Source organism: Nelumbo lutea, chromosome 5 (assembly GCF_056320005.1).
Source record: "Nelumbo lutea isolate HS-2025 chromosome 5, American lotus-T2T, whole genome shotgun sequence".
Lineage (NCBI taxonomy): Eukaryota > Viridiplantae > Streptophyta > Magnoliopsida > Proteales > Nelumbonaceae > Nelumbo > Nelumbo lutea.
The window spans coordinates 35,371,346-35,383,269 of record NC_142688.1 but is presented as its reverse complement, the minus strand read 5'-3'; the positions used below and the strand labels follow the sequence as shown (position 1 = coordinate 35,383,269).

At 37.4% G+C, this 11,924-nt stretch overlaps 1 protein-coding gene and 1 long non-coding RNA gene across 2 annotated transcripts; one reads left to right on the top strand and one right to left on the bottom strand.

Moving 5' to 3' along the window:
- Positions 1-1,061: 1,061 nt before the first annotated feature.
- LOC148851665 (uncharacterized) lies at positions 1,062-3,374 on the bottom strand. Its single transcript, XM_088942976.1, has 2 exons — positions 2,303-3,374; positions 1,062-2,020 (listed from the first exon to the last, which is right to left on the bottom strand). Exon 1 carries the CDS (start codon positions 3,182-3,184, stop codon positions 2,306-2,308), a length of 879 nt encoding a protein of 292 aa, XP_088799102.1. The 5' UTR covers positions 3,185-3,374; the 3' UTR covers positions 1,062-2,020; positions 2,303-2,305.
- Positions 3,375-5,942: 2,568 nt separating this feature from the next.
- On the top strand, positions 5,943-11,294 carry LOC148851664 (uncharacterized). Its single transcript, XR_016099975.1, has 2 exons — positions 5,943-7,038; positions 10,739-11,294. It is a non-coding gene; the product is annotated as an uncharacterized LOC148851664 (long non-coding RNA).
- Positions 11,295-11,924: the final 630 nt, after the last annotated feature.

The window sequence follows — 11,924 nt, the reverse complement described above, 5'->3', positions numbered from 1 at the left end:
TTTATATTGAATTTTTATAAATTCGTTTTATTAATTATTTTTTTTTATAAAAATCATATATATATATATATATATATATATATATATACACGATGGAAATAGTTGAAAAGATAATTGTATATTTTGTTTATTATTATTATATTTTATTTTTCTTTCAATCAATTTGCTTCAGATTCCGATAGACCTTAAACCAAATCGGATCGGATCCATTTGCATCCCTACATTGGCCGAATGATCCGTTTTGCGTAAACATCATAATTTTACTCATAAATTGTGGGTTCCTTTCTGCAAATTAGCCTCGTGTCTTAATTCTTGCCTAACCGGGGACATCTCCACATCATATAGACCCAAACCTGCCAAACAATGAGTTGGAATCCTCTCTAGCTGTCCCACCATGTATTGCAAACATCTTCCAATGAATAACAACACAAAAGATGGGAAATGTTCCCATCCATGATGGGATGGGGCTGTGAGGTACATTACACATCCATGATGGAATGAGATTGTGAGGTACATGTGTAATGTGCTCTTTTATAGGTGTTTGAAGCAATACTCCATAAAATTACTTTTCACCTCAGCTTAAAATGTGCGTTTTAATAAATGTTTAGTTGTTGGGAGCATAGTTTTAAAAAATGATCCAAAAATAAAATCATTTTAGTCATTAGTTTTTGGGTCGACAGTCTGACTGTCAGATTCGAATGGATGATTTGTTTAAAACAAAAATTAAAAATAAAAAATGGCAAAAAATCGTTAAATAAATTAACGATTCAATCACCTGAATCAATGAATTATTAACTTTTTCAATAATTTTTTGCCAAAGACAAAGTTAGGGATAAACGAAACCAGTTGCTTAGATGATTTCCGAGCCAAATGATCTGACCATCCAGATCAACAACAGTTCGAAAACCATGATTTAGAGAAATAAAAACTTGAAGTTTCTCCCAATACCCCATGGATTAAAATATTTCTGTTTTTTAATATTTATTTATTTGATAAACGCCAATAACTATGCGGTGCTAATATAGTGAACTTTTTGCAATAAACACCCACAGAACCAAATATAATCCAACAAAAACATTTTATTGATTTAACGGCTTAATCCAACAGTATTTCAAACTCCATAAGAAAAACTATGTAGCGCTGAACTGGCACCGATTTTCTGATAACGGGCAATAAAATCAAACACCATCCAAACTTAAAAACAATTATAAGATGATTCCAACCATCAGATCAATCCCATCACATGAAAATTCCAAATCCAAACAATCAAATGACGAAGTACAGTCAAACCAGAGTGGCATCACATTAATTGGACGGTCCCAAATAAGAACAAACTATCGACTTCTCGTAAAACGGCTAATTCCTGTTTTTACTTATCGGATCAAAGTACCCTCGAATACCAACCTCCTTGTCTTTGAACTAACCTAAACCATATGGGCATTAGAGTGATTTAGGAGTTCCACATCAGCGTGCGTCACACATTGCGTGTCCAAGACGTGCTAATGCCGCAAACACCATGTGATCCGTTGATATCATTTGGATGGGAGCCATTGTAGTCCGTCCAAATTAAAAATCCGATTGATATGGACCGATCCCGATACCAAATGCATTTAATTTCCAAAACGACTTCCATGAGGGGATGGCTTTCCAGTACGATAGTACTTATCATGGGGTGCTGCGCCACACGCATCTATTACTACGGCCCCACATGCGATGGATTGATGGGGACGCTGCACAGTTGGATGGCGACGGAACGGTGTCGGTTAGTTTTTTTTCACACTCACACCAACACGAGCTCTCCCGCGTTTTTCATCAACCGCGCCATTCGGACCTTGGTCCTGCCTGTCTCTCTCACTGTTGCTAGAAAGAGCCCACCGGCCCACGGGCCACGGACCATGAGCTGTTGCGGAGCTTGCGCTTGGGCGTGGCTTACGCAGCAGCCGTTGTGTTTGACGGTTTGGATCTTGGATGTGTAGTTTGCGACAAATTTACGATTTTTGCCACTAGCTTCTGCATTTCCCTGCAACAGCAAATAAGGCGGAAGTCTAAACTTCATGAAAGTACAATTGAACCGAGGACTTCCAATGAATGCGGTTTTCTTGTAACATTTTTTATAAATATGTGTATTTTTAAGTACATTGCAGAGCTTTTCCACCTTGAAAATGTAATAGAAAAGCTTCAACATTTACAGTACTGTAAGAGGTAACAAGAGGAAAGGAGAAGAAACAAGAGGAAAGAAGGAACAGAGAGAGAATCCAGAGAAGAATGCAAAAAAAAGGAAAAATAGGGTTCTGTAGATTACGTATCAAGGCCTTGAGAAAGATTCATAATTCAGTGTATCGAATGAGCTCCAATTGTCGTTTGATGAATGGGGATAAAACATCGTTATATGATCGTTGAACGGGATGGTTTCCAAACTCTGGAACTCCTCCGGTTGCCATGCCAAATTTGGCACAGCTGGGGCTTCCCACCAGAATGCATCTTGAGCGGTTCCATCACTGACTAAAGGTTGAAACCCAGAATTACTGTTTGATTTCTGAACTGCGAACTGTGAAATTCTTTCCTGTTGCTGCTTGCAGTCAAACTCAAGTTGACCTGGAAACAGCTGCGGAGGTTCTTTAATCAAGTGGGCATCGATGGCCAGATCGGTCTGGCTCTGCCAGTCCACAACGTTTGAATCTTCCGCTAATTCATTCGAGTTGGAAGAAGTGGAAATGTTGAGAGATGCATTGACCTCTTTTTCGCTTGAAAATTCAGGTGTAATAAGTCCAGAACCCAAACTTGAATTCTGATTCAAGAACTTGGCAAAAACAACGGCAAGATCGATGTTTGAAGCGTCCGTGACTGTTGTTGTCGGCACCACAGTTGGATTCGCAACCGATGACGGGCCATCTCCAGAAAAACCGAGGGAGATGGAGACGGCTTTGGTCGGTGGAAGCTTTGAAGATTTCACTCGACGGGTTTTCCGGCAACCGCCACCAACAGGTACATTACGTAGAGATCCACCTTTGGTCCAGTACCTTCGACAACCCTTACAGAAGTATCGAGGCTGTGATAGGCTGTAATTGTTATAGTAACAGAATTTTGTGTTTACAGAGGCGCATCGAGGGCAATTGGGAGCTACTTCGACGGTGGGCTTCCATCTGTGATCCATCGCCGGGGATCTGGATGAGTATGGGAACATTTTATCACCTGATGTGAAAAAGCACAACTGAAGAGGAGGGAATATAAAAGGATATATATCTATCTATCTATATATATATATATATATATGAACTTGATAACTACGGCTAGGGGAGCGCCGGAGGAGAGCGGGATTATTGATAGATGAGCCGTGGTCGGTTCGCAACCGTTAAGGCCAAGGAAGTAGGAATGGAAAATGCATCAGTCGTTACATCTGCATTATAGCCCAATTAGTCGTGCTTATTATTAGACACGTGGCTAAATTGAATAAAACTTGAGTTGGAAGCGCCCCATGGCATGCATTGGGAACATCTCCCGAGTAGAGATCTGCTACCAACAGGACTCTCTTAAGACTGTCCTAACATGCCATTGCAGCCGCACATCGGGGACATTATTTTTCACTTATGGGGAGATGTTTCTAATGCATGATTGTAATGGCTTGTTTGGTTCGTGGTTCGATTTGGAAAAAAAAAATTAGACCAAACCAATAAATTAGGCTTTGGAAAGTTATCAGATCAAATCAAATCATTTTGGCATAAAAATCAAACCATTTTATTACGGTTTGATGTCATTTCTAATATGATTTGGGACTTTGTATCATTCTATGCTTTACTTGGATTACAAAACTAGTATAGGAAAAAAAAATTAATAAAACAAGAATTACATGGACGTCAATATCAATAGGAGAATAACTGAATAACACCATAAAACATATGCATTCTAATGGTAACAACATGCTTATATTGCTAAACAAATAATTAAAAAAATAAATAAATCCAAATTTTTTGTCCAAAATTCTAAAACTGTTTAATATTTTACCATTCTCCCAAGCCCAATTTAGAATATTGTTCTGGTATTTCTAGAATTTCAATTCCAGTTATGCTCCTTGGTGTTTACAGTTAAACATATGTCATTGCATCAAAGAAGAGAGGGAGTAGGCCATTAGGGTTTTTCTTTTTCAAATGATAGACTAGAGAGGAGGTGGGAAGATGATGCAGCAGCCGGCCAGAGTCGCCGAACTAGGGCGGATAAAGTTCGATTGAACAAAGGAAGGGGGTTTCTTGGCCTTCTTGATTAAGGTGTTTTGTTAGGGTTCTAACAGAGATGGTATCATGAGAGGGAGACGGGAGCAGCAACAGTGGTGGAATTGTCAGCGAGAATGGTTAGGATTTAGGGTTTCGTTTATATCAGGTAATGAGAGAGAGAGAGAGCGCATTTATTGCGAGCTGGACGGCGAATGTATGATTAGCAACACTAAACCAGTGATAGTGACAAGCCGGCAACACTAAATCATCGGCTACTCGATGTTCGGTGTTCAGTATTCTCTTTCTCTAAGAAAACCAAAAACCAAAAGGGAAGCAAAGGTTAGCTAGCTTAGCTAGGTATCGAGAAGAGAAGAGAGATAGAAAGTCATAATTACAAATTAAAAATTAAAATTTAATATTAATATAGTAAATTATATTATTCCATACAATTTTGCAATTCTTATAACAATTTATATTGTATTATATATGTATATATCCAAAAACCGTAACTGATCCATCGTTATCAGATCTTGGAATCAAGACCGGCCCAATCAATTTGAATCTATTTAGATCCACTGGATCTGATCCATTGACAGCTCTAATAGGGAGCAAATCGAGTTGGAAGAGAAGAGAGATAGAAAGTCATAATTACAAATTAAAAATTAATATTAATATATAATTTAATATATTAAACTATATTAAATTATATATATATATATATATCCAAAAACCGTAATTGCCCTATCGTTATCAGATCTTGGAATCAGGACCGGCCCAATCGATTTGAATCTATTTAGATCCACTGGACCTGATCCATTGATAGCTCTAATAGGGAGCCAATCGAATTGGCATCCGAACTTTCCCAACAGTTTTCAACACTATCAGTGTCCGCACACTGCACCAGAAAATATGAGATGTGCAGACGTTTTTTTGTTGCGGGAGGACATCCGGACTTGCAAACCAATGGGATTGAATCGTCTGGATATATATAAAATTGGGAAAAACTATGGTACAGAAAGAGTTGTGACCAATCAAAATCAACCTATAAATTCGGATATCATATCTTTTCCATATTATAGTTTAGTCAACGCATCAATTCCAATAAAATCTTATTCATAGGATTTGAATCATCAAATTCAGATAATGAATATTAATAAGTAATATAGTAAGAATGATTACAATATTATATATTACTATTGACTCTAATATTAGATTTATCATAGATAAAATGGCTTTCTTCTGATACTCCAGTTACACATATTGTACATGTAGGTTGTGTCCTTCGTGAGGAGATGTTCGTACTGTTTTGTGGGTAGCAAATTCAGGCTTTGTTATTATAGGATTGGATTGCAGTGAATTCATATTTGATCCAATTATAAATATATATTGAATTCACATCTTAATCTGATTGGATTCAAATTCATTAAGATTTAGATTTAGATTGGTTTCAACCCATACCCAGTCCATCGACACACATATTCTTATCTTATATCAGATATTGGCTTAATCCAACCCAATCCAATATAATAAACATTTTGGACTGGACGGAGTCCAATCCAAAACCGGTCCATTTGACAGCCTTAGTGGCGATTGTGGGGGAACCGATTAAGGAAAATAAGAACAGGGGAGACTCAGAGGAAGAAATTAAAGACGAAGAACCTCAGTGGCATAGGCTGTTCAGAATTAGAGTGAGACTAAATGTAAATAAAACCTCTAGTAATCGGAAATTTTGATGAAGAAGAAAATGGAAAGAAGACCTAGTGTAGTTTTTAGTATGAACGACTGCCGATATTCTTCTATCATTGTGGTTTAATAGGACATGAAGAAAATAATTGCAATTCGGTGACAAATGATCCGGCAATAGAAGAGAATTAGTGAAATTAATGGCTACTCAAAACATTGATCGGTCCGGGATTAAGAGCGGAGGTGGAAAAAGATGAATTCAAGTTCATAAACAAACAGGGGAGAGACTCAGGGATGAAGGATCTAGACGAAGTTCGATTGCAAGTGCAGAAGGGAAACATCTTACGGTTGCTTCTAATCAAGAAAATGTAGAGAAGGCCGATATTCTGGTTATTGGAAGGTATGTAAATGAATCACTCGTGCATGTTACTGAATGTGATAACTTACCAAGCTTTGTGGAGACGTGCAAGAGAAGATTCTTCCAAGAAATGCCAAGTCTAAAGGTTGGAGCGCAAAAGGAGCAATCCATTTGATATCTCATCGAAGAAATCACACCAACGACCGGAAAGAGAAGGGTAAGAATGTACGGGAGTGGAGTTGGTCGCAGTAGGGTGTGGAAGCTTGAGAACAGTGGGTATGGTGACGGGGTCTAATAAGACGATAGTCAATCTAACGCCAAAATAGGCAGACTGGACTAGAAGTGCTGAGGTGGCAAAATTTGGAAGAAGTGAAAGGATGGGAGGAGATCGGGGTTAGATAGGCCATCTGTCAGCTTTTAAAAATAGATCTTCGAAAGGAAAAAGAATCATGACAGAATCAGATTTGGTGGCAAAAGACTATTATCATAAAACGCAAAGAAAGAAGGAGGAAGGAGTGGTTATTCGGGAATTGGAAGATCCGAATGAGGAAGAATTAGAGCGGGTCTATGGAGCAGTAAAAACCAAAAAGAGCCAAGCCAAACCTGATAGAGGAAGAAAACTGGACAAAACCAGGAATGATGAACTAGATTGAAAAAGAGGTTATAACTATAGGGGAAGACTTTGATATTGATGAACTACTAGCAGAAAATGTGGAGGGTATCGAATGTGCAGTGAAAGAAAATGAAATAAGTGGTTGGAATAGGCCAACAAGCCAACAGCTGGAAGAGGTAAGTTATCTTCTCTCTTCATTCAGTTTCTTAACATACTGAATATGAAATATGATCTTATTTTGTATCTGAGTAATGCATTGAATTATGATTTGCTAAATTCAAAAAATAAAATTTGCAGCCAGAAGGAAATAAAAAGAAAAAGTATGCTCTTGGGGAAAGTGAAAAAAATGAAAATATTTGTCTGGCACTAATTATATTAAAGAATGGTGGTGCTTGAAATTGTTGAAAAATAATCACCTAAAAGAGTGAAAAGGAAAAAACAAAGGAAATTAATGAAGAAGAGAGTTGGAGAAAAAATGCGAAAAGGGGTAGGTGTGATCTCTATAAAAATTAAAAAACATAGGAGGCTCAAAAGACAAGATCCAACAGGTTGGGGGTCCTGTCTTGGAACAGGCCCCGGGGGGAATGAAGATGCTAAGTTGGAATTGTCACCGACTCAGGTCCACCATGACAATTCAAAATTTGAAAGACTCTCTTTAAAGAAGGGTTGAGGTTGTTCTCCTCATGGAAACAAAGCAAACGTTGCTGAATTGTAGGAAGAAACTTAAATTTCTCAAGGAGTGGGAAAGTTGGGGAGTGGATGCAGTAGGGATGAGTGGTGGATTGGCTCTATTCAGGAGAAAGGAAGCAGAATTAAAAGTGTTGTATTTGTACCTTTGTATATGGGGAACCAAAGAAAGCAAAAAGACCATCCTTTTTGAACAAATGGAATGCTTTAGCACATTTAGTTAAAGGGCCTTGGGTTTGTGTAGGGGACATGAACATGATTTTTCATAGTTCAGAAAAGGAAGGGGGAAAATTGTATAGTGAAGAGAGCCTTAGGAAGTATAGGGTGTTTTTAGAGAAGTGTAATCTATAAGAAATCCAAAGCTCTGGGCCATTGTTTACTTGGACAAACAAAAGAGAAGGGGGTGAATTGATTAGGGTTAAATTGGATCGAGTTGTCTGTAATGGGTAGTGGTTGGGTCTGATCACCTTTCCATTGTCTTGGGTCTGATCACCTTTCCATTGTCTTGACTGCTGAGGTTAGAAGAATAGGCAAAAGAAGAATCTTTCGATTTGAAGAAATGTGGATTGACCATGAGGATTTTGGAAATATTTTAAAAAATACCTGAAATTTGGATCAGGTGGGACCAAATCAAGTAAAACTGGGGAAAAAGTGAAAAAACTTTGGGCAGGTGTTAAAATCTTGGAATAAAGAGGTTTTTTGTAATGTTCAAAAAAAGTTTTCATATCTAGAAAGTAAGCTTTGTGAGGAATACAATAAAAAGAACTCAAATTATGAGAAAGACAAAATTAGGAAGCTTGAGGTAGAGTTAAAAATATGGCTCAAAACAAAGGAAATGATGTGGTTACAAAATGAGGGTAAACTGGCTCCCACATGGTGACAAAAATACAAAATATTTTCATGCAGTCACTAAAGGAAGGAGGTTTAGCAATAGGATTACAAGTTTAAAAATCATAGGAGTTCGGGTAGATTCAGAGGAGGAAATAACTACTGTTTTGGAGAATAACTTCAAGGAAGAATATAAATCTTCTCATCCAAACATTACAGAAGATATCCTTAGTGGGTTGGAAACAATATTAAATGAGGAGGATAGGAACTACCTTGAGAACGAAATTACAGAGAAAGAGATCAGAGATGCACTTTTCCAAATGCCCCCTAGCTAGAAAGGCTCCAGGACTGGATGGGTATCCAAACCAGTTTTGTCAAAAGTATTGGACTGTGGTTGGAAATGTTGTGATCAGAGCAATGAAACATTTCTTCGTCACCTACAAGATGTTGAGGGAATTTAATGAAACATACATATCTCTAATCCCCCAAGGTAAAAAACCCTAAGTGGCCTCTCAGTTTATGTAACACCACCTACAAAGTAATTGCAAAGATATTTGTCAATAGGGTCAAACCTTTACTCGAAAACTAATTAGTGAAAATTAGAGTGCTTTCACTCGAGGAAGATGTGTCCAAGATAACATTATAGTAGCTCATGAAATTGTGGATTTCATGAAGAAAACAAAAGGAAAGACCCCATGGATGGCCCTAAAGCTAGACATGAGTAAAGCTTATGATAAGGTTGAATGAGGATTTCTAAATAGGGTTTTACGAAAGTTGGGATTTGGTGCCAAATGGACTAATTGGGTGATGCAATGTGTTACAACTGTCTCGTACCAAGTAAGAAATTTCAGCCTGAGAGGGGGTTGAGGCAAGGAGACCCCCTTTCTCCTTTTCTTTTTTTGCAGATGGCAGTTGTATATTTACCAAAGCGGATTCTTTAGAAGGGCAGAACCTTTTGGACACTGTCAAGCTCTATTATGGGGCCTCTGGACAACAAGTAAATTTCTCAAAATCTGAGATTTTTTTAGTAGGAACTTTCACCCAAAGCTTCAAAGACTAATAGCAAAATTGTTTACAATGAAGTTAGTGAAAGTACCCTCAATTTATTTGGGCTTACCTCCAAATACTAGTAGATCCAAAAGAGCCCTGTTCAGTTTCCTAACAAAAAGAGTAGAAAGGTTGCTATCAAAATGGCAAGGCCTATTACTGTCACAGGCAGGAAAAGAAATATTGATAAAAGCAGTGGCCAGTGCTATTGCCTAAGAGTGTGACTAATGGATTGAAGAAAATCCAATCAAGATTTTGGTGGAGAGGTTCAAAAGATGTTAAGAAAACTCATTGGATTAGTTGGGAGGAACTCAGTAAAAATAAACTGGCAGGGGGTTAGGATTCAGAGACCCATATAGATTCAACTTGGCTTTACTGGCCAAGCAAGCTTGGAGAATCTGTACAGAGGAAAATAACCTATGGGTTAAAATCATCAAAACTACTATCCTCAAATCATTCAAAGAAAGGGTCTTGGGGCTGGAAAAGTATGTTGGCTACAAGTGAGATCCTGAATAAAGGAGCATATTGGGCAATCAACTCAGGAAGCAAGATAAAAAATTGGGAGGATCCATGGCTTCCTAATCTTAAAAAACTTTAGAACAATGGTTCCAAGACCAAACAATCCGGCTCTAAATTGGGTGAAAGATCTCTAAGTTAAAGGGTAAAGAAGATGGGATAGCAGACTGATAGAAATTACTTTCCAAGAACCTTATAGAAGCAATATCCTCAATACAAACCTAGCAAAGGAACCTTGGGACGATCAACTAAGATGGGATTTTAATTCAAACGGTAAATACACAATAAAATCAGGTTGCTTTGTGGCTAATTCCCTGAACAATGAATAATAAGGCATAATTGTAACATTAACAGTCAAGGCCTAAGCAAAGCACATTGGAAAGAGGCACTGAAAGCAAGAATCGATCCAAAAATTAAGAATTTTATCTGGAAATGTTATACAAATGCTTTGGCAATAAAAGAAAATTTATACAAAAAGAAGTTGATTATTGAGGATGCATGTCTGACCTGCAAAAGGGAATCAAAAACCTTAATGCATTGCTTGTTCTCATGTGAACATGCACAGGTGACATGGTTTGGTAGTATCCTAAACCATATACCAAACAGGGGATCAAACCTAGTCACTTTCACTGAATGGCTAACTGATTGGATTGAAAGATGTAGTAAGGATGCAGAGTGGAAAAATTTGCTTCTGGCTTTCTCCTTTCTGTTACTGTGGAATATATGGAATATTGAAAATAAATTGGTTTTTGAAAATATTGATCCATATTCAAATGTGTGTTTGACTGTGACTAACAGGATATGGAAGGGGAGATTGAATTTTTCCCAAAGAGAATGGCAAGGTTCTTCCCAAGGACTCAGGACAACATCTATACTTTTTTAGAAAGCTTCTGATCTAAACCAGTTAAAGTTGAACGTGGATGGAAGTTTTTTGTACCCAGCCAAATCAGGTTTTGGTGCAGTGTTGAGAAATTAGAAATGGGTAGTGATTGTAGCTTCATTTGGGAAGACTACAGGATCATCTTCAATTCAATCTGAGGTTGTAGCAGTTTTTAATGGGCTTAGTTGCTGGAAGGAAAGCAACAGATTCTCACTATTGTGGAATCGGATTGCCTTGCTCTTATTAAAGCTATCACTGAAGGACCTATAGATTTAGCAGATGGTATATTTTTTGTGCAGGGATATTGTCGAAGAAGCCAAAGGTGTTACTTGTCTAAATTTATGAGTGTGGTTTATTAGCTCGAAACATCTATTGCCAACTCCTTTGACCCGTGGAAATAAATTTGGTATGTCTGATTGTCTAATTAGGTTATTGAACTGTTAGACTCATTTAATAACTGTGGTTCCTTGTCAATGTTATCATCTAAAGTAGTACTGATTCTGTTGAAATGCTTTGTTTCTATAGAATAGAACTGTTTTAAAGTTCATTCAAAGGTCTCTTAAAGTATGAAAAACATAATCTGGGCAAGAAGATTTTGAAATGACTCTTGCTCCTTTATATCAGGAGAAAATATCATATTTTTTTCTCCAACCCAATTTGGCGTACTTGGGGGTGCCATGGCATGAAAATTGAGGCCTATGCTTCATTCCAAAATCTGGCTACTTGTCAAATTGATGTTGCATACAAAAATAAAAAATATTTCAAGTAATAATTCAACCTAAAAGCTTAAGCTGTTGGGTAAGGTTTGAATTTAATTTTTTTGACACGTCCCCGGTTCATTTACATAAAAATTCATTGGGCTTAAAAAGTGTTTAATTAATTATAATGGGAGTGATGAAGATAAAAAACAATAGACCACTCGGTCAAATAAGCTTTAATACCATCTCAAAGAGCTGTTTAACCTAATTAAGTTGTTAAATTGAGGTAGCAGAATAGTTTTTCTTCTCTAACACAATCACTATATCAATTAAAGTGATCGACCAATTTTGGATCCCACTCTTTACATCAGCCAAATGTAAAGTTGCAGGGTTAAAATGTACCCGG

What these genes read in the sequence shown, in the direction of transcription:
- LOC148851665 (XM_088942976.1), bottom strand. Translation starts at nt 3,184, where the DNA reads ATGTTCCCATACTCATCCAGATCCCCGGCGATGGATCACAGATGGAAG.